The sequence below is a fragment of the Gambusia affinis genome, linkage group LG18 (assembly GCF_019740435.1).
Source record: "Gambusia affinis linkage group LG18, SWU_Gaff_1.0, whole genome shotgun sequence".
Lineage (NCBI taxonomy): Eukaryota > Metazoa > Chordata > Actinopteri > Cyprinodontiformes > Poeciliidae > Gambusia > Gambusia affinis.
The window spans coordinates 16,724,833-16,745,815 of NC_057885.1; the positions used below are offsets into that span (position 1 = coordinate 16,724,833).

The window sequence follows — 20,983 nt, forward strand, 5'->3', positions numbered from 1 at the left end:
GCGTGTCTGTGGTCGCTCTTGTGTCTGTGCGTTTCTCAGCTGGAAGAAAGCTTTCCCAGAACCTCTAAGCTTGAACCACAAAAGAACAACACACATTACAGTAAACTGGACTACATTAATCTAGAAGAGTACAAACTGGGCCTGACACTATGCCAATATTGACCTTATTATTTGTTTTCTTGGTTTCCAAAACTGTTCAGAGCAAAGTCAGAGTGATGGTTTTAGATATCCTTCTAGCACAAAAGTCCTATTAAGTTTGATTGTGTTGGAAAGGAACCTTTCAAGGGTCTTGCTGCGCAGAATTTAGGTGAAAAAAAAAAAACAAAATAAAAGAAAAGGCTTGAAAAATCTTCAGATTGGGTTTCTGCAAATTTCCAAAGGTTCCAGACAACTTTAAACCAACATATACAGTGCAAATACAAATTTTCAATGTGATTGTAGAAGTTGTCAGGCTTTAATTGGAAATGACAAAGGACAGATGGACAGAAGTTTTATATGATTAAGTACTCTACTAATTGCAATTCAACTGTGTTGCTGCTCTCTTTTTATTTTCACAGTCTTTCAGAAAAAAAACACAGAGAACTACTGTTTCCAACCAAAGTTTGGCTGTTTGTCGCATAAACAAGTCAACGATTCTTAGAAATGTTTTCTCTTTCCTGTGTGCAAATTAAAATCTGAAAAAGGACTTTACTTGTAATCCGCAGCCAAGATGACAAAGATGTACTTCCATGTCGATTTTTGGCGGTGCATGTGTACAGACCCTCGTCTTCTTTACCTGGAGACTGGATCTTCAGTGAGCCAGAGGCTGAAAGGCCAACTCTGTATTAAAAAAAGACAAAATATCTGCAGCTTGGTGTAAAACTTGCATAAAAATTCCAAGTGAAGGTTAGTTCATACCTGCTATCAAAGTGCAACGGATTTCCATTTTTTGTCCACGTTAGAGATGGTTGAGGGTTCCCGACAGGGTGACACCTCAACTCCAAAGAGGCAACTGGTTTCCGCAAGAAAACCAGATTCCCTACATGAAAAACGACCTCAGACTGAGGCGATACAGTGATCTTTTTAGGCCGTTGTATAAACTCTGGACTCCCAGCTCTTGAAATGTGGGTTTTGAGGTTCGGCTTGTAAAGGATCGGTCCATTTGTGGAGGATTCTGAACCATCTGATGGGTGAACAGTAGATTCATTGGCATCTCCTTGTGTCACTGCAATTTCACTAAGGAACTCCATGATAAAATGTTCCCCTTGTTGGTCTCCAAAGCCTTCAGAGAGATTGCGTATGATCTCATCTAACTTGGTGCTGTCGGTAACAAGCATAGCCGGAACTGGAGAATCAGCGTTTGTCTTATCATTCTCCAGAGTCAACTTGTTCTTTTCACTTGAGTAAGGCTTGTCAGCAAGGTACTTTTTATTGTGGTAAAAACCTTTAAGCTCCAGCATGCGCTCTACAAGGCTGTCATATTTATTGAGGGGTATGGGTAGCTCCTGCATTGTGCCACTAGTTGAGGTTATACCTGGACGCGTAGTCTTGTGTTGCCTACTTTTATTCATCCATGACTCAGGAACTGCAAGCTTTTTCTTGCTGCCAAGGATGTGTAGGACAAAATGTTCGCGTGCAGAGCCTGCAGTGCATGTGTAGACTCCAGCATCAGTCGGATGGACCTGCTGAATCTTCAAAAATCCTTGGGATTTTATGGAAAACTGAGGGCGGTTCACCAGGGGTTTCCCTTCTTTAAGCCACTGAATGTGGCCCTTACGGATGTTGCGTGTTGGGCAGCGAAGGATTAACGTCGTCCAGGGCATGAGGTATGCATAACCACCGACAACCAGCTGCAACTTCTTGGACTTCTTCCACTGGATGTAAACTTTCCTCTGGCCAAGTATGGTGGCATCAGGTTTTGGGGAATCTGAGATGTAATTTGAAAATCACATTAGTGTTTCTAGGGTTTTGGGTGAGAATTAGGTCTTGTTGTTTTCACTACACAAACACTGATATACATTTTTGTTTAGTTTCTAGTATGCCTTTCATTTTGACATGCCTTAGCAGTAGCAACAACCTGAAAAGACTAAAACAATGTTTCCCTTACCTTCACAGTGCCTCAGAAAGCATGAGCGGATCCTGATGGGACGGGCTATCATGGAACAGTTTATTGAACTGATAATACTAAATTGTCCATTTTCTCCCTGCTTCCTGCAGACAGCTTGCAGAGTCTGAATGCCATTTCCACAGGTTACTGAACACTATATTCAAAAATGATGAAGCAAGTTAGGAGAAGGAACACTTAGATAAGTTAAATAGTTACTTAAGATCAGAGGAGTAGATACCTGAGACCAGTCAGCAGTGACCCAGTGAGGTGGGCAATCATGCCTACCACATGGACGCTGGTTATCAGGAGTCCTGGATGGACAAAAGGTGTCAGGAAGATCGAGGATACTGCCGTCTGCCAACCTTTGTTTGCAAAACACTTGTCTTTTCTGGACTCCACCACCACAAGTCTGGGAGCACTGCAGAGACAATAATGCTGAGGTTCTAGTGCAAAGTAGAAACATGGTCAGGATCAGGCATGTTTTATGGCAAACACACAACATTATGTCTTTTACCTGGCCCCACTCGCGTGTGTCCCATGTAGGAGGGCAGTCAAATCGGTTACAGGCTTGGAAAGGACTTGGTTTGGGCTTCTGACACATTTCGTCTTTTAAAACCGCAGAGTAGTTGCTGTTTGGAGAGGGTCGGTGAGTGCAGGTTACAGTCCGCGTCATCAGACCAACACCACACGTGGCAGAACATGAGCTCCACTGCCCTGTTTCCCACCTGTGGAGATGATATTGAGCAGAAGAGATTTGTTTAAGGCTGAATACTGTCAACGTTTTGTGTAACTTTAAAGTTAAAATGCAACTTCTTCCCTTAAAGCTAATAGCTTGGTGACTGCTGTGCGCATGCTTGTGCAGGTGGGCATGGATTAGACTGGCGGCCAAACAAGACTCTGTCTTTGCTCTGACCTATAAATGATCATATTTTCATTTTGGCTACATTAACCTACAGCTTATGTTAGCAAAGAGAACAGGACGGAAACAAAAACAAGATGTTAACTGAGGAATGACATCACTGACTTGTTTTTCCAAAATGATATAGAATGTAAATGAACGGGAACTATTTTATATTATGCATTTAGTTACGGCTGTTCATGTTGTGGATATATATATATATGTAAAATAATGTAAATCAAATTCATGACAAGCAAAATGACACAAACTTCTCACAATGTTCAGTAATATCTATGTAGGTATTATACAACAATTCCTTTACATTTTTCAAGTGCACATGGGGAATAATCTAATGTTGCTGTCAATAGTTATTTTGAACTGGACCATAAGCTCGGCTTCAAAGTTAACTTTGAATTTAGTCCAATTTGAGGGTGTAATCCAGCTACTTGCTATGGCTTTTGAGGTTTTCCATCCAACACTGCAGCAACTTTACTTTTGGTTTGACAGACTGAGTGATATTCCAAAACCTTGTGTTTATTTAAGAATCCAGGATCGAGAGGCAGAATGGGAATGAAAGTTGTTCATGGACCGGTACAAACTAAATCTAATGGCTGTTTCCCCTCAGAGGGAACACTATCCAAAGAGTGTAGCTTATTATGAGAGGGTGAGGGGGCCTAAGGGAGGGAGCAAATGGCCAAAAGAAACAGGTCCAATGCAGAGTTTGTTGTGCGTGAAAACAAGACTAAAAGCTTGGAAAAACAGGCAAGGTCAGGCTGCAAGCCTCTGAGTTTTCGGACAAGAGTAAAAGTGGTGGAGCGGCCGACAATGTGCACGGTGTTAACTTGAAACATGTGGCCTGCCACAGAATCCGCGTACTGTTTAGCCAAGATTTAGATATGTTGAACAGCATGTGGCTTCACAGCTTAATATTTTAGTTAATTAACCTATTTTGTTTGAAGTACAAAATCCGATTACAATTAAAAATGTCAAATATGTATTATCAACTGACCTCAATAAATATAATAACATTTCGTATATGAGTAACAGTTTAATTATTGTTTTGTTTTTGTAGGTACAGGACTTTTGTTGCTTATCAAACACTAACAACTCATTCAAGCTTTTCAGAGTCTCAACCAAAGAGAAGCTTCCCCTGGATATTTCCAGTTGGATAAGTTGCAGAGTAACTTAACCTGACTTCACAAAATGAAATCTTCCAGATTTCTGCAGCAACACGTCTGGCAAAAATCCAGGAAGTTCTTCTGAGGACAGTTTTAATATTTCCTAGCTATGCTGGCGAACCGCTGACCTCGGATCTCGGTGCGTCAGATTCCAACCTTGTTTCTCAAGGCTTTAATTTCCTGTCAGAAGTGATACAATCGTTTGACTCTGTCATTCTGCTTCAGCATCACCAAGATCCAAGTCATCTGAATTGTGATTTAATTGGCTCAGCTGGTTTTTAATTAGGCTGGAATAATGCTGAAAGTTATGAACAATTAAAAATTATTCCACCATCTCAATCAAAATGAACTGATTCACATGATTTTTTTTTTTTTTTTTTTTTTGCTTAGCGTTTCTTCATTCTAGCTTTAAGTGGTTGCATGTGTTTGACGTTATAAAGCCCTGCAACTCAAGAAGAATGGCACACGAGCACCAAATATTGCATAGTTTGGATGAACGTGAGCTTGGCAGGCTGCTAATGAGTACAAGATTCCAGTCCACCTCAGTTTTAATTAATATTTCTTTTCTTATATTTTGCCAAATCCCATTTTCCACAGAACAAGTAATTTCCTCTTCACTTTTATTGCATTCATTAAAGTTTAATTTGACGTTTGTGCACAAGCCATTACAAACAACTCTTAAAGCAACCTGGTGGTGGTGACCAAGCCTTCTGATTCGTGGAGTTTTACTGCACCTCGGTGGGCAGAGGTGGGTGTTACAGTCCTGGAGGAGCAGAGGGGGCCGACGGGAGCTCACACACAGGCTTTGGTCTGCGGCCTCCCTGGTCTGCTTGTTCAGGCAAATGATCACAGCTTCCTGCACACCTGCGTTTTGACAACAACATATAAAAACATGAAGAGGAGCAAATAACCTGATTTTGAATTACTTTTCATGGCAAGAAATGCTGTTTTGCATATGTTAATTTTAAGTTACTTTATGTATGAAGGCACACATTTGGTGTGAGGCTTTCTCTTTCCCTCTTTCTACTGATCTCACACACAAAAAGGAAGGTTTGACAGTCTCACTTTTTAGATGGCAGGATCTTTGATAGTTTGAACACAGGCTGGTGATTTTTCCTCGATGTGTTAGCTCAGAAGTCAAATCCGTAAGTTATTTGAGAAAACCTCCCTTTACACCAAGCTAAAGGTGTAAATAAACTTTGTGCATACACAGAGCTTAACTAGTCATAATGTGGGTCACCGGGACCAAAATGTAGCCCAGTCCAGATCTGCCTTTCACTGCACTGATTATTTTATAGAAAGGTTAATTGGAGTATGAAAGAAGTTGCACATTCAAGTTGCAATGGACATGCAAAATGTATTTATGTCAAAGAGTACAGACAGTCAAAAAAGCACAAGGAGTTAATAATTTTAAATGTGACTCATTAAAAATGCTAAATATTTATAGCTTTAATTCCTAGGTATGGTCAGCTCACAGTGATGATTATTCTAGACAAATCCATCCATCCATCCATCCATCCATCCACCCATCCATCCAGTTCCTTGTTAACAATCAGACTCGTGATGGTATTTGTTACATAAATTTGCATAATTTGTCACTTGAGTCAATAGCAGAGACCTAAAGAATCCCAAACTTTGAAGCACAAGCCTATTTGAGTATTTAGCCATTTTCTAACAACTTGCAGCAGCTAAGTGCAGAACTAATGCTAGGTTGCATTTCATCTGCTGAAATTTGTCTTCAGTAATGTTGCTTCTAAAAACATTTATGTTACCATGACTACATCATGTTCTTTCCTGCTGCACCTGTAGGCCATACTCCATTTACCTTTTTCCATTTAAATACATAATAGTAAGGTTTTTTTTAATGGTTTTTATTTAAAGTAAGCTCTGTTGTGAACCAAATGGCCTCATATGTAAAACCTTGGAACTAAAGACGGTACAGTTTCTTTTTATTGTGTCTGTATTTGGAGCAGCAAGAATGACTGGAAATAAACTGACAATATCCAGGCATAAGAGTACCATAAATACACAAAGACATGGCTCAAATTTAAAAGAGTAATTTAAGCTCATATTAAAAGTAATCCAATGCAAGCAAAGGAGTCTACAATAAAGGAGGCACTTCCAGCACCACAGTGGTGTGATGGTCCACAGAGGCACAGCCCTTTTGACATAAGATACGTCTCTGTAACCATCCTCAAATGCCCGCTACTTGAGTTTTGGGGAGTGTATGCACACACACACAGGCACTGGCAAATGCCTGTGTGCAGAAATAAATTTGTGACTATGCTGGATGTGGACATGGGGAGATTAAAGTAAGCCTCGGCTTGTGTTGACAGGATGTTTAGGGAAACCATTTCAGTGTGGGACAGCTTTTACTGCTGCTGTGAGCGATGGGGACTTATGACCTTTAAGGTTAAATGTGGTGTTTACTTTCTCAAAGCCAATTTTGGCATGGCTTTAGTCATCTACTTTCTAATACTGCATCATTTGATGTTTCACTAAAATAAACCGGGCCACTTCAGAGACCCGAATGGAGTTTTTATGATTTATAGACAGCAGGAACAGCCCTGTACGTTGGGTCACAATTATGATTAATAATAACATTTTCAATAAAAACATCTTTCAACAACGTCTGAGTTTCAACTTGTTGTTTTAAATAGTTCCTCATCCTCAAAGGATGAAGAGAGCATTTGTTCTACAAACATTATCTATACAAGAAACATGGTGAGCCGCAGAGAAGGACACAGGTAGGTAAGATGGATTCTCCTCACTGTCACTGTTGGAAACACATGTTGCCACCGGGGAATGAAACAATCTTGGTTTTAAGAAAAGGAACAACCAGATCATTGAGGTTGTCATGAGTGTTGTGAAGATAAAGTGGATTAGGTTTAAAAAAAAATGTCTTTTGTAGTTGGTTTTTGATGTTGGTCTTGTTGGTTCTTTCTTTTTCTTTATTAACAAAAAGTTAATAAGCCCTTTTTCCAAGGATGAGTACATTTTATTGAATACGTACTACTTTACTTAATAAATTCTAATAGTTTTCTGGCACTCAATCTAAAATAATGCTACAAAAAGTCATGTTTATGTAATGTCTATTGTAAAATCTGCATACATTTACTGACCTTAACCATGTTACTAATTCCAAAACACAAATTTTACTAATGTAAAAAACACAAAAAAAAACACTATTTTTTTTTTACAACATTGACTAATATTTACTAATCAAGTTTACTTAGTTTTTTTTCAACATTATTCTCAGACTTTAGGGAATAAAAACCTAAACATTGTATTTGTTTGGGTTTTTTGGCGAGTGAGAGGCGTCAACCTTTGGTTAATAAAGTTTACTTTTCAATTTTTGTCCTGGGTTGTTGTGCATCTTGGAGATAAATTAAGATCCGTACCTCCTCCACAGCTCTCTGAGCACTCTGTAAATCCCTCGTACTCCCAGTCAAGTACGTCCCCGCCGCTTCGCGGCTCCTCCTCTTCTCTATTTTCGTCCCCATGGCCGAGCTCTCCTGAGCAGGGTTTGCGATAACACGGCTGGACCAAGATGGGCTTTTCCCCCTCGCACTCGTCGTCAGGCAAGTCGGCAACAGTCTGGGAGAAAGACAGCAACACCTGGCACTTGACCGTCCGCTGCTGGGTCCCAGCTCCGCACGTTCTGCTGCAGGGCTGCCAGCGACCGGGAATGAAGCTGCAGGAGGATAACACAGACGTGGAAAATATTTAACTCATTTCTTTCACAAATACCCGTGGTTTATGCTTATGCTACTAAGTTGTAAAAATATAGCCCTGTTCTTGAGTGACATCGTCTAATATGACCTTGGTTAAAGAGATTTGATGTGCATCCTTTTTCATATTTAAAAACACATGAGGGAGAGGAGAGGAAATCTTCAAACAGTTTACAACAACTGGAGCTGGTGTAACAATAAGTGTAAAACTGAACCCCACTTGGTCTTTAAATACATTTAGCTTTAGCAAAGTGTTGAGTTTGATTACCAGCTTTCATCTGCTAGTAGATCAAACAGACAAAAAAAATGAATAAAATCAGGCTACAAGCATCTATGTGTACTCTGTTGAGTACAGAGATTTGTGCCATTTCATTTAAACTTCATAGGATTAAACAGCACCTGGGTCTCTTTTGTTATATGGGTCTAAAATTACAGCGCCATAATTTGTAACGACATCCACTTTGAAAGCAGTCTAATAAGTACAGATATTCATATAAAACCCGTCTTCACTCTGGATTTACAAGAAGACTGATCTGAGAAGTCTCTCTCGGTGCCAAGTGTCCATGTCTCTGAAAATAAAGAAAATCAAACATCTTTTTGTTAAGAGCCATGTGTTTCGACACAGACCGTTTTCATAAATCTAACAGAGGCTGGCGCAATGTGATAACCCTGTCAATGATATCTATCATAGCCATTAATCTTGTTGAAAATGAGCCTTTTAATTTTAATTAGATTTCTCTCTGGAGTTATTTTTGGAGAGAAAACAGAAGCACTACTGTGACTAAGAAGAAAAAGAAAAAAGTGAAGCATTTACTGTAGTTTCTACCCAAGCTGTTGTCTAATAATCTGTTGTGGTAGTTAAAGGATTCTGTGAGCATTTTTGCTACTGAGATCATTCTGGGGTGAGTATCAACCAGACGGGGAAAACAGATTCCCTCTTACTAGCCACAACTTTAGTATCATTTTATATAATTGTCATTTTGCCACCATGAGAATGATGTCACACCAGAGTGGAGTATGTTCTGATTGCAAGTTGGAAAACGGTGAGGTTTTGATTCGGTGTTAACTGCTATTAACAAAACAAGCTGTTCTATGTGTTCAAACACAAACTGATTGTGTTAGTAAGTAGATACTGAATGTCACGGCTTAGTTTGTAGTTTATAAACGTCCTTGCATATGGCCAAATTGGATAATCAAAACTCTTCTTCTCTTTAAGTGGGAATTTAGAAAATTCAGATATAAACAAGATTAGGACGTCAAAAGAAAACACACCAGAGAACAAACCAGTATCCCTTCCATAGGCTACCAGTTTGATCATTCTCTGAGAAGAGTTGTCTGAACTTCTTGCTCTGCACTGAATAAACCTTCCCTTTACAAACTCAAACTGGAGGTGGAGACTCTGAAATCCCTTATTTTGTCTTAGGAAACAACTGCATTGAGAACTGATGTGCCCCTGACTGGCATTTGGTGCTTCGTTTTGCACTTTTTCATGAATATTGGTACATTATAATGAGCTACATGGCAGCTTGTACCGTTGGTAGCATATTTGTCTTGGAACAAGAAGATATTGGGTCTTTCTGCATGGAGTTTGCATATTCTCCTCATGCATGTGTTATGTAGGTTATCTTACAGTCCAAAAGCATGACTGTAAGGTTCAATAGTTTCTCTAAATTGTCCTTAGATGAGAGCATGTGTCTTTCTTTCAGTACTGTGTATCTCTATGTTGCCATGTAACAAACTGACGATCTATCCGTTGCCCTTCTTTCCAAAGTTATTCTAAATCAAATTAAATGTGGTGCCTGGCACAGCTATATCTGATTCGAGCTGCTATCCTTTTCCCATAAAAAAGGTTTTAAATCCCAAGTTTTAATTCCTGGTTTACCTCAGAATGCAGATTATTCAACTATTTGAGTGTGAATTTACACAACGAAAGCAGCTTCAGCTCGTGCGCAGGATTCCTCCCCCATTCGACCACAACACAAAAGTGCCACACTGTTTTATAAGATGCCTCAATAAAGAGCTCATAATAACAGTAAAAGCCGTCTCGTTACGAGCGTCCGGGGACTCGCTCTTGTTTGGACAAACGAACGAAATGAATCACTCGCAGTTAGAGCTTGGAACATGAACAACGAAGTCAACATGCGAGCTCGCAGAAATGTTTATCTTCATGGGCTGTTAAAGCACATCTGTCAGTTCAAAAACAATCCCGCATTCATTTGTGGCAGGAAACAACAGATTCTTATTTTTTATTTTTGTAATATCAGCCAAGGCCAGACATTAATTACATTGATTAAACATCCATCTTCAGAAATATTCTATAAACTGGTAGTAAAAATAATATGTTTGGCCAGGATATGGAGAACAAATCGGTTTCACTTTTCTCGTGCCAGGAGTAAGTCCAAAATAGGAATTTCCTTCTCCTTCTTCCTACATCCGTAACAAGGCCCCATGTGGTGTGCAGATATTTTTGTTGGATTGTGAGCGTCGGTGCATTATGCAGTTATATATGAGCTTTTTGACAGAAGAAATGTTTTATATATATATATATTGGAACAGAACAAAATCATATGCATTGGCAGTGTCCCTCCACTCGTCGCTCGATCCAGATAAGTCAACGTAAAAAACATTCAAAACTTGTTGCTGATATAACTCATGCTAAGGCGCTGCTCAGGATCCACATATCGTTCACGTTCGGGGGACAGAACATCTGGAAGATTGTGGGGTTTGCTGAGGTAATGCTGGAAGGAAGTGCAGGTTCTCAAAACGATGTTTGTTCTCCTTCACTCTCCGTTTCCCCTTTTACCCTAAATAACCTCCAGTTACATTCAAGGCACACAGATTAGACACCCAGGAGGTATTTGCAGTCACACGGGTGAAAGGTTTGATGACTGCTCAGACCCGAGCTTGATGGAAATCAGTGCAGACACGAACACAACAGTGATACTGTAGTGGTTTCATGGCGGCACCCAGACCTGTCCACTTCAATTTGACCTTCAGGTTGGTCTGTTGCTCTAAGCTCGGAAAATGTTGTTGAAACTGTGTGTGTCTTCAAAATTACTTCTGCTTTATTTTACCCCTGTGGAGACATTTTATGTTACTAAAGTATTTTTTTAAGACGAGATCCTGCCGGTTTTCGGCTTCTGAGCAAAACTGGAACCAGCAGACTTAAGCATGTAATCACATCTAAAACCTTTTAGGTCAAATTCAGCCGACAAACGTTTGCAAATCTGGTCATAGACTTGGAAGTTACTTTTTACATTGTATTATGCAACATAAACTATAAACTTCACAACTTTTTATGTGTATTTTACGTGACTTACCAATACACAGTGGTGCACAATTTTTGAGTGGAAATTACATGTTGTTTTTTTTTTTTAACTTTTTTTTTTTTTTTACAAATACCTCCCTGAAAGTGTGTTGTTCATTTGTATTTTTGCTCCTTTACTGATGTAGCCGTAAATAAAACCCAGCGCAGTCAAAATGCTTTCAGATGTGATCTGATTAGTAAATAGAGCCCAGCTGAGTATCATTTAATCTCAGAGTAAATCCAGCTGTTTTTCGAGGGCCAAAGAGGTTTTTACACATTTGTCCTGTGAAAATCCAATGCTTTATTCCCAGAGTTCAATGTCTTATACAATTATTTTAAACTGTAAAATGCAAATGTTAATTTGCAGCAAAATTTCTTTGAAAATTTGAACTGCAGAAAAGGAAAGAGAGGTAGGACACATGGAAAGAAGGAAACAAGAAAGCAAAAGAAAATGGAGTGGAAAAAGACAAGATGGAAGAAAATGTATTGTTATTGCCGCCATCTTTAAATAGCTGGAAATTGCTAACAATTGTAATTGTTGGCTTTACATTAACTAAAGTGTAAAGCCAACACGGTCAATTGATTGCATGTCAATTAACATCGAATTGGCTTCATATCTTGTTACAGCATGTTATGAGTATTATATCGCCACCCATAACATGAAGCCAACTAGAATGAATGTTAACAATAAGATTCAACAAGTATCTTATAACTTTGTGCTAGTTTATCACACAAAATCCCACAAAAACACTCTGAAGTTTGTAGATGTAATGTGAGAAATTGTGAAATGGTCATTACTTTCGCAAGAACCAAATTAAAAATATTCTCTAGAACCTCATTCAGTGTTTGCTCATGCTAGGTTGGTACTTACGCTGGCTCCTCGGTCGCAGTCACTTCCTCCTCCAGCTCAATGGCTTGTTTCTGCCAGACAGGCTTCGCTTCAACAGGGAGTGTGTCTGAAGGAAATTGTACAGATCCGCTTAACATTGAGTGAAACCACAAAGAAAAGGAAAAAAGCTGCTCAGTTTAGTGTGACATTTCCCACCTATGGATTTGTAGCACGGCACTGCAACCAGGCACTCCTCCTTGATGTGGGGTTTGGTGGTGGGGTTGCAGCCTCCGGTGTGAATCCCTCTGTGATCGATGCATAAAACCACCCTGTAGCGCAGACCCTGACCACAGGTCACTGTGCACTGGTGGTGACAGGTCACACAAGGCTTTCTCAGTCCTACTTCCCACAACTTTTACAGTCATGCTCGTTTTCCTTTAGAATTATATATATTTTTAAATATCAGTCTGAAACTGAAGGAAGTGAAGAGAGAATCCTTCCAAAATCTCATCAAATCTTTCATCACGAGCAAACTTTATGGATCTTCTACCAAAATGAGCACGCTAAAGGAAGAATGTGCTGCACAAACAGCATACCAGTTTTAAAGGGGCCACAGACCTGACTGCCAGGGCTTGGCATGTTCCAGTTGAGAAAAACTAGCAATCAGGAAGTTGCATTGGACTTTTACCGCAGGGGTTTAGTTCAAGAAATAAACCTGGCTAAATTGGCCGGTGTGTGATGGCACACGGAGCATCGTGTTAACGATGCAGCTCTTCTATACAAAGTAAAACATTTGCATATTTGTTCCCAAGTAGTAATGAGTGTTTTTTCTTACAATCAAGATGCAGCTTAAAACGAACCATCTGTTGTTCTAGAGAATTACTTACTGACATAGTTTTGTTTTTTTTTTATTAGTATTTCTCTGTTTTCTTATACTCGTTTACGGCCACATTTATGGATGAAGACGTAGCAAATGGAAAAAGAATCACCTCCAGGTACTAACCAGGTCCAGAAAACATTTGACTGTATTTGGGGAGAAATCACTGCACTGTATAGTCAATTTAACAAAGCCCCATACTAATTTATCACCAAGTGCTTTTTAAAAGTTTAGTGTCATTGTGTCAACATCCCATACTCTGATAGCGCTAGATCAGGGGTGGGCAATCCTGGACCTCGAGGGCCGGTCTCCTGCAACTTTTAGATGTATCTCTACTTCAACACACCTGAGTCAAATAATGAGGTCATTAGCAGGACTCTGGAGAACCTGACTGCACTTGGGAGGTGATTCAGCTGTTGGATTCAGGTGTGTTGGACCAGGGAGACATCTAAGAGTTGCAGGACACCGGCCCTCGAGGACCAGGATTGCCCATCCCTGCGCTAGATGCTGCATATCTATCTATAAAGCTGTTGTTGAGAGAGTAAAAGAGCTATTATTGACCGTAATAATGCATAGTTTACACTTTTCATGCAACTTTTAGAGCAACTTTGCATTAAAAGTGTCATTGTTTACAGAATAACACTTCATTACAACAGTCGTAAACATTCATGAACACTCCTTCATGTTCATGACTATTGTTATGAAATGTTTACACACCATGAAATAAAGTGTTACCAGAAATCTTCATGAAAACTAAAATAAATAAAAAAATCAAGATAAGATATTTTGTTGAGTTTTCTCCCTTTTTTGTGAAAGAATAGTACAAGAATGTTTTTGTTTTCATTAAAAAAATAAATAAATAATAAGTTATATATATAAAAAAGGTAATCCATGCCAAGAGGACTTTTCCTAAACATTCACAGAAATATGTAAATCATTTTGAGAAGATTCTGATTACAGACCAAGAAATAAGAAGGATTTTAGCATCATAGCAAAGAATTTAAAGGAGACACCTACAGGTGACCATTCCTGTGCCACCCAGGTTGGACAGCTGAAAGAGTTGCAGGGCTGCAGGATTGCTGTCTTTGGAGAATAGAGACACTTCCACTCTTCGGTGGGGGTGATGTTACCCTGCATGTCTTCTTCTACACAGGTCACAGAGCGACTCTGGATGCCGCCGCCGCAGGAGGTGGAGCAGGCCGTCCAGGGGCTGCTCTCCCAGCTGAAGGGAGAAAACGTCAGACCTGGTATAGTGGAATAATGTGTTTCATGTCTTTTTTACTTATTTTGTATTTTTAAACTGTAAACATACCGAGGCAGGGGGTGGTAGAGATCATACGGCATAATTTCTTTGTATCCATCACTGAGAAAAAGAGACGATAAAATAAACTGGATGATGCTGTTAATATTAACCAATTAATATTATTATTAACCAAAGATCCAGAGCCCTACCTGTCCAAACAAGGTTCCATGTTGCACTCCTGCAGTTTGGGTTTGGGTTTAACATTTTCGGGGTAATAATGGCAATACTGGTCCACAACCACTCGACCAGTTCGTAGGTCGTAGCACTCTGCAGATGTCAGCTGGTAACCTGTGGACAAAGTTGTGAATAAAGACCAAGAAAGAATTTAGTCAGACAATAATTAAACATTAAAAATGTCTCTATTACTTTTTAAAACAAATTAAAACAAATAAAAAAGTTAAATTACAATCATTTCAAATAAAACAAATAAATGTGAAGAAAGGTAATCAAAACATAAAAAAATAATAATCCATGTTAATGTTTGCATTATTTTCAGAAATTAAATACATGTAAATAAAAAATTGGTTATTTAAAATAAAATCAAGTAACTCATAATTAAGAGAATTATTAAATCTTAAAATATTTACTTTATCAAGTGTAAATATGAAAGATTTCAATATCTAAAGACAAACATCAAAAACGTTATAATAAAATAGTTGTCATTAAATTAAGTAAACTAATAAAAAAAATAAAAGTACATTAAATTAAAAAAGTAAATGTACATGACAACAGAGAATCGGTTTTCTGTGTGATGCAACATAATTGATCAGAAATTAGCCAGGCTTGCCTCCACCACATGTGACAGAGCAAGGGAAGAAGTCCGTTTCTCTCCAGCGGTGAATGATGGGCTGATAGTAGATGTACTGGGTCACACTGTCTGCAACACTGGTAAGCTGTATCTACAGAACAAAAAGGAATTAATGAAATAAGTCACTCTCTATTTCTTCTCACTGTCCCTTCGAATAAAAACTAGAAAAAAAATATAACAGCTTCGTTCTCTTTACATTCAAACTACGTTTCAGCAGTCAATGATTGCATTCCGAGTAGATTAGGGTTTAATTTAAAAAGCTGCTGTTCAAAATTTAAAAATAAATAAAATTTCACTTAAAAACATGGTTGCATCTGTATCTCTGCATCTGGGAAACTAATAACACACAACACAGTGCTTCAACACATGCTGTCTTTTGCAGCAGGGGAAGCAGTCAGGAGATTCATTTGCATTTCATGTTGAAGTGGTTCACACTCCTCCAATATCTTTAAATCTGAACATATGAAACCAGAGCTGCTTTGCACCCTGCTAAACGCAGGGAGGTTCAGCTGGAGTTCGTAAATGAACGCCTTATCTGGACCTACTGTGGACGGGCTCTGTAGAGGTTTTCATAAAAAAAAAACGTTTGAGTAAAACTGCGGAACATACAGAAAGGGCTGAGTGTTGGTTGGTTTTTAACAGTGTGAAGTTGTTAGAGATATTAGCTGAGATAAGCATTTCAAATCCTTTAATGGGTGTAGTACTTATTTTGCTTTAGTTTCAAGCACAAGCTTGAGAGCTGATGGAACAATATTTTTAGTAAACAAGCTCTTATTTACACAACCGGTGTTGCATTTTCAGTAAGACATGTCCTCCAGTTCTCCTCACTTTAGAGTTTGCAATGCTGCTGTTATAGTTCCAACACATAAATGTCACAAAAATGTATTCATCAAGAAGAAGACTGCAAGTTTGACGGGTATGCAGGAATGAATGGTAATGACCAAGGTTCAAAATAAAGTATAGAAAACAGCACTTTGAAAATAAAATATGCAACACATGGAACCATCTATTGTCAACTTGTTCAAATCTGTTGCATGAAATCTATTAACGGGTTTGATTAACTATGGAGAAAGAAAGAAAAAAAAAAACAAACATAGTGACAGGATGTCAAAAACTAACTTTGATAATGGCCTGGAGTGAACTGTAGATGCATGAAGAAAAAAACATTAGTTTCTAGACTTGCGAGAACATTGCAAAATATTCTTAAAAGCTCAGATTAGTTCTTGCAAACTGAATTATTTACATATTCATCACTGGGCCACATGTTTTGCCAATTTGGTTCTGATCAGATCCTTCCATGTGAGTTATTTGCTATTTTTAATCACTGGGTGCACATTGTCATCTTTTAAAAAAATCCTCCACTCTTATTTTATTTATTTTTTTGCTAAAAGATGATTTAGGCAACAAAGTAAATAAATTTAAAAAAACTTAGGCCGTTATTTTAAGGAGGTGATGACATATTAATGTAAGTTCTTGCCTTGATGGTGAAGTCCGCTCCAAGAGGACCAGTCATTCGGAGGATTTCTTTGTCTGAAAGCTTCTGAAAATCCAGGGTGGTGTTCTCCAAGTAGTATTGTCCAGATTGGTCCAACGTCAGTTCAGTTTTCTCCCCCAGTAGAGTCTTACCCTCCACATCTGAATATAAAACAAATTAGACAACTAAAACAAAACCGTAGACATCCGAGTTCAGGTGAGCCATTATTCTGCTCAAAAACGTTAGTTTCTTTTTGCTAAAATGTCAGAACGTCATCATCATCAAACCCAATAATTTCTCAGTGGGGTTTTATTATTACTGTGTCACTGTTCTTCAAACAAAATGAACAAGGAAATAAAAAATGTGATTAAAACGTCTAGCGGCTTAAAGGATTGCTTTGATTTAGGACAGACCACACACAGAGGTTTAGTCAGAGCCAGTCACACACAATGAGCACAGTCTGGTTTCGCTGTTTGAAAGCCAAGAGCAGCAACGCAGCACTGCCAGCAGGATCACGAGCAAGATCTGCAAGGAGGCCGTCGCTGCCCTGAGCTTCTGCCCTGCTTGACCCAACCTCAGCTATGACACCAAGTCTCTAAATCCCACAAGAACATTTAGAGAAAGAAAGGCTGCAAACAAACAGAAGTATTTCAGTTTACAAAGTGAAACTCATAATACATAAATATATGCACTCAAGTAATTATTTATGCTAATTTAGATGAATACATCTGATGAAAACTAAAAACTTAGCATCTTAGACTTTACTGGTAAATTAAGACCATTAAAGTCTTAATTGGTCTGATTGAAATGCTTCTTCTTTAGCGATGACCTTGAGGACGGGGTCATGTCTTTAGCGATGACCTTTAGGACGGGGTCATGTCTTTAGCGATGACCTTTAGGAAGAGGTCATGTCATCAGTCTTCTCTGTGTCTGCATAGCCAACACTATAAACATACTGTCAGAAAAATATTATTTAATTGGCATTTTGTAATAAATTAACAAAATACTTTGCGAGAAACTGAACTTTGGGTTTTCATTAGTAGTCATCCTTAATAATTAAAATATAAAGACAAATACTCGAAATATATCACTCTGCTTAAAATTGGTCTACTCAAAATACTGCTTTTGATTTGGATCAAATAAATCCACTCTTCATTGATCTTCTAATTTATTGGAATTTATTGCAATGCTGTATTGTGTACCGCTTTTAATTCATTAAAAATATTTAAAGTTATAGATGTAAATACAACTTTAAATAGTTGCCATTGTAACGGTAACTTTCAAAATAGTTGCCGGTGCAACTATTTAAAGTTAACTATTCTGCAGGAGCAACACCCCGCAGAAATAAACCTGTAATGACTCCTCTACTGCTATTTTAATATGGAACATATACTCTTTATTTCAATTTTCTGTTAAAATGCTGAAAATTTCAAAAGAAGTTAAATAATTTGCCTTTTGTCAAACTGAAAAAAATCAAGATACTGATGTCAGGCTTAATTTAACATCACCAAAAAGTGAAACTATGACTACCATGTTCATTTTACATTAAATTAGCATTATTCTATTACTTTCTAGTAAAGATTTTCCAAAATATATCTCCCTTTTTCATACCTAACAAAACCTGAAAAAGACTAAAAAGCCTGTTTATACTTTTCTATACATTTTCAGTTGAGGAGCTGGAGTTCTGATATTAGCTAAGAGAATATTCTGTCTCCGAAGCGCTGATAGATCGGTTTAGATTTTGTAAAGGGAAATATTAATAACAAAATCATCTGAGGTATCTTTCTGTACTCACATAGAAAGATTAAGGAACATTTAAATTCTAACAAATAAATAATATTAAGAAGTGGAGATTCAAACACAGAGCACTTTGGATCAGTGTGCAACCAAAGAATAAAAAACATAAATCCAAAACTTTTGGGTATCGCTAGTTTGGATGGAAGGTGGACCCCAGACCTACCAGGACTTACACAAGTGATCCGGGCCTTTCAGGACCAGACGAACATGACGGCTCTGATAGGGAATGACGACCACAGTGTCCTCAGCTTGAGTGGGACAGACACAAAAAAGTTTAAGAAATATGAATAAACACCCTTATAAATGTAAAAATATGTTGATTTATTTTTAAACAAAGAGCAAAATAAATACAGATTTTATACCAAAGGCAAGTGGAGCTAATTTTTACTGAATTAGCAAAAATTCAGCAAAGGCTTTTGCTGAATTTTTGCAAAAGTTTACAAAAATGAAGAAATTTGTTAATTTCTCCATTTAATCTACAAAGATTGTTTGGGACATCCAAAATACAAATATTGTTGTAATTGAAGGCAATATTATTCATTTATGAGTGGGCAGCAGAGAATCATGTAGAACTGTGCCTAAGTTTTATTTTTTTATAGGAAAAAAATGCAACTTGCTAATTAGAGAAAAGCAAGAAATAAGCGTATTTACTTTTCCCTGAAGTATGCTGGGACTTGAAATGGCCTCGCACCAGTCTGCAGGATGAGCCGTCTCCGTTGCAGATGCCGCAGTTGTCTTCCTTCGCCGTGCTGCCCAGTTCATGATCACAGCCAACAATCTACAAAACGGAAACAGACGGAAACATCTTAATCTTCTAAAAGACTGAGTGGGTAATAGAAGTGGTGATTTGATGGTACTGTGTTAGGTTAGGCAAAAACAATCTAATTCACAATGTAAGTGAAAAAGACAATAAGTAAAATGTTAGACTGGCCTCAACCTAACTGCAATTCTGTTGTGGGATTTTAAGATATTTAAGAATGTCTGGAAACCTCAATAATAATTTACTTTGTAATGAAGAGGGGCAAAGTTTCTTTATAATTAGAAAAGGGAAGGGAAGTTATTCAGGAAACAACTTCTTCAGCTTATTGCCGCTGAAGGTGCTTTATCATGAATGTGTTGACAGTCCCTCATCACTACATTTGTGGATGTTTATTTGAGGAAGCAACTGTTACAGCATCAAGTTCAGATGAAAAAGTCTCAGGAGGACAACAAAGCGTCCAGTATATCACTTAGTGAGCTGCTGTGTTGTGTGTTTCTCCAGAAACAATGTAATGAATTCAGAACTAAACCTAAAACCCTTTCCAGAAACTCCCAAGGAAAGTGTTCTTTTTTAACTTTGTAAGTCTCATGAAACAATCCAAACAACCCCTTGGTGTGATGAATATTTATATCTAATCTTTGCTTCACTGCGATACCATCAAAAGTAATTTGCATCTCATTAAATCTCAACATGTTCTCTGATTATTTTTTTTTTCAATGTCCACAAGCATGCATTGTTGATTGATGGAGTTTTTCACTATTTCTGTCAGTAACACAAAACCAAAACCACTCTGTGTTTCTAAGCATTGTAAAATAGCGCACCAAACTGTGCGCCCATGCACACGAGCAGCACTGCGGGATGTTTCTTCATTCAACAGAGTAAAAAAAAAAGTATTGTAAACTATTTCCTGGATGGTCGGTCAAAAGCCACATCTTTCAAATTATTCTCATTGGGTATTCATGTTTAAAACAGATGGCATATGATGTAATTCAGCCTTCTGTGCATTAGTCTTCTTGGATTTCTTTCTTTTTTAAAATCATGTACTTGAAGGCAATGTAATCTGATGCCTTTTGAACCGCAGTGAAAATCTGTGCATGAAAAATTGAATGGTTGTTTAAGAAAGCAGTAGCTTATTATAAGCTCAAATGATGACTTCACCTGACTTAGCTCTTTTTTTACTCACATGATCACAAGTTTTCAGGTTCAGTTTGACATTTTGGAGGAAGAAATATGCTTCAAACGGAAGCGATGGTTGAAATGAACCATAGTCACCTCAGAAGAAACACACCCTTCCATTGTCGCTTCAGAAACAAGGATATAGCTGTTTGTGATGTTATACCCCAGCCAACCATTTATCAACCATTTTGCACTCTTCAAGGAGTTGAAGAGTGCAAAGAGTTTAGTTGCTGAAAAGAAAGTTTCTGCATATCCAAGAAAGTTCAGGAAGTGGAAGGACTGCATCCTAAAGGTGATTTAACAAAGGCGTTGTGTTGTTACCAGTGCAGAGCTTGCTTGGGAATGGCAGCACGTATGTCTGCATGGACTATCATGCAAAGACTTTTGGATGCTAGTCTAGTGTCAAAAATTAGTTAATTTCTCCATTTAATCTACAAAAATTGTTTGGGACATCCATAATCAGGACTGTGGAAGAAATGGTAAATGTTATCTAAACTTTTGAAGCTCTGAAAATATTTATTATTGAATCACAGTACGTAGTGAAAGGCTTGTTAAAAGAAGTAGTGAAACTAAACCAGTAAAGCTTGCGACTGTAGCTTTGATATGGCTTTTCGGCAGACATTGTTTAGAGAGCAAAAATGTATTACGGTGCAGAATACATTTCTGTACTCTGCATCAAATACAGAATACAGTAATGTGTTCTGCACTGTAGAATATATGTATTCACCTTCTACGGTGCAGAAAAGAATATTACACAGT

The 20,983-nt window shown here is 38.0% G+C and overlaps 1 protein-coding gene across 4 annotated transcripts in view; it reads right to left on the reverse strand.

Annotated features, from left to right (window-relative positions):
• Window positions 1-20,983, reverse strand: part of adamtsl3 (ADAMTS-like 3) — a 99,124-nt gene that overhangs the window by 6,267 nt on the left and 71,874 nt on the right. For 3 of the 4 annotated variants that reach the window (XM_044097705.1, XM_044097704.1, XM_044097706.1), the window contains 16 exons: window positions 18,940-19,066; window positions 18,462-18,536; window positions 16,495-16,652; window positions 14,997-15,108; window positions 14,359-14,497; window positions 14,219-14,269; window positions 13,924-14,128; window positions 12,246-12,393; window positions 12,072-12,156; window positions 7,564-7,856; window positions 4,897-5,026; window positions 2,601-2,811; window positions 2,325-2,504; window positions 2,087-2,240; window positions 898-1,906; window positions 692-819 (listed from right to left, as the gene is read on the reverse strand). In XM_044097705.1, coding sequence (XP_043953640.1) covers window positions 692-819; window positions 898-1,906; window positions 2,087-2,240; window positions 2,325-2,504; window positions 2,601-2,811; window positions 4,897-5,026; window positions 7,564-7,856; window positions 12,072-12,156; window positions 12,246-12,393; window positions 13,924-14,128; window positions 14,219-14,269; window positions 14,359-14,497; window positions 14,997-15,108; window positions 16,495-16,652; window positions 18,462-18,536; window positions 18,940-19,066 — 3,205 coding nt within the window. Of the gene's footprint in view, window positions 1-691; window positions 820-897; window positions 1,907-2,086; window positions 2,241-2,324; window positions 2,505-2,600; window positions 2,812-4,896; window positions 5,027-7,563; window positions 7,857-12,067; window positions 12,157-12,245; window positions 12,394-13,923; window positions 14,129-14,218; window positions 14,270-14,358; window positions 14,498-14,996; window positions 15,109-16,494; window positions 16,653-18,461; window positions 18,537-18,939; window positions 19,067-20,983 lie in introns of those variants that run through there. The other variant, XM_044097707.1, reaches the window with a different exon arrangement.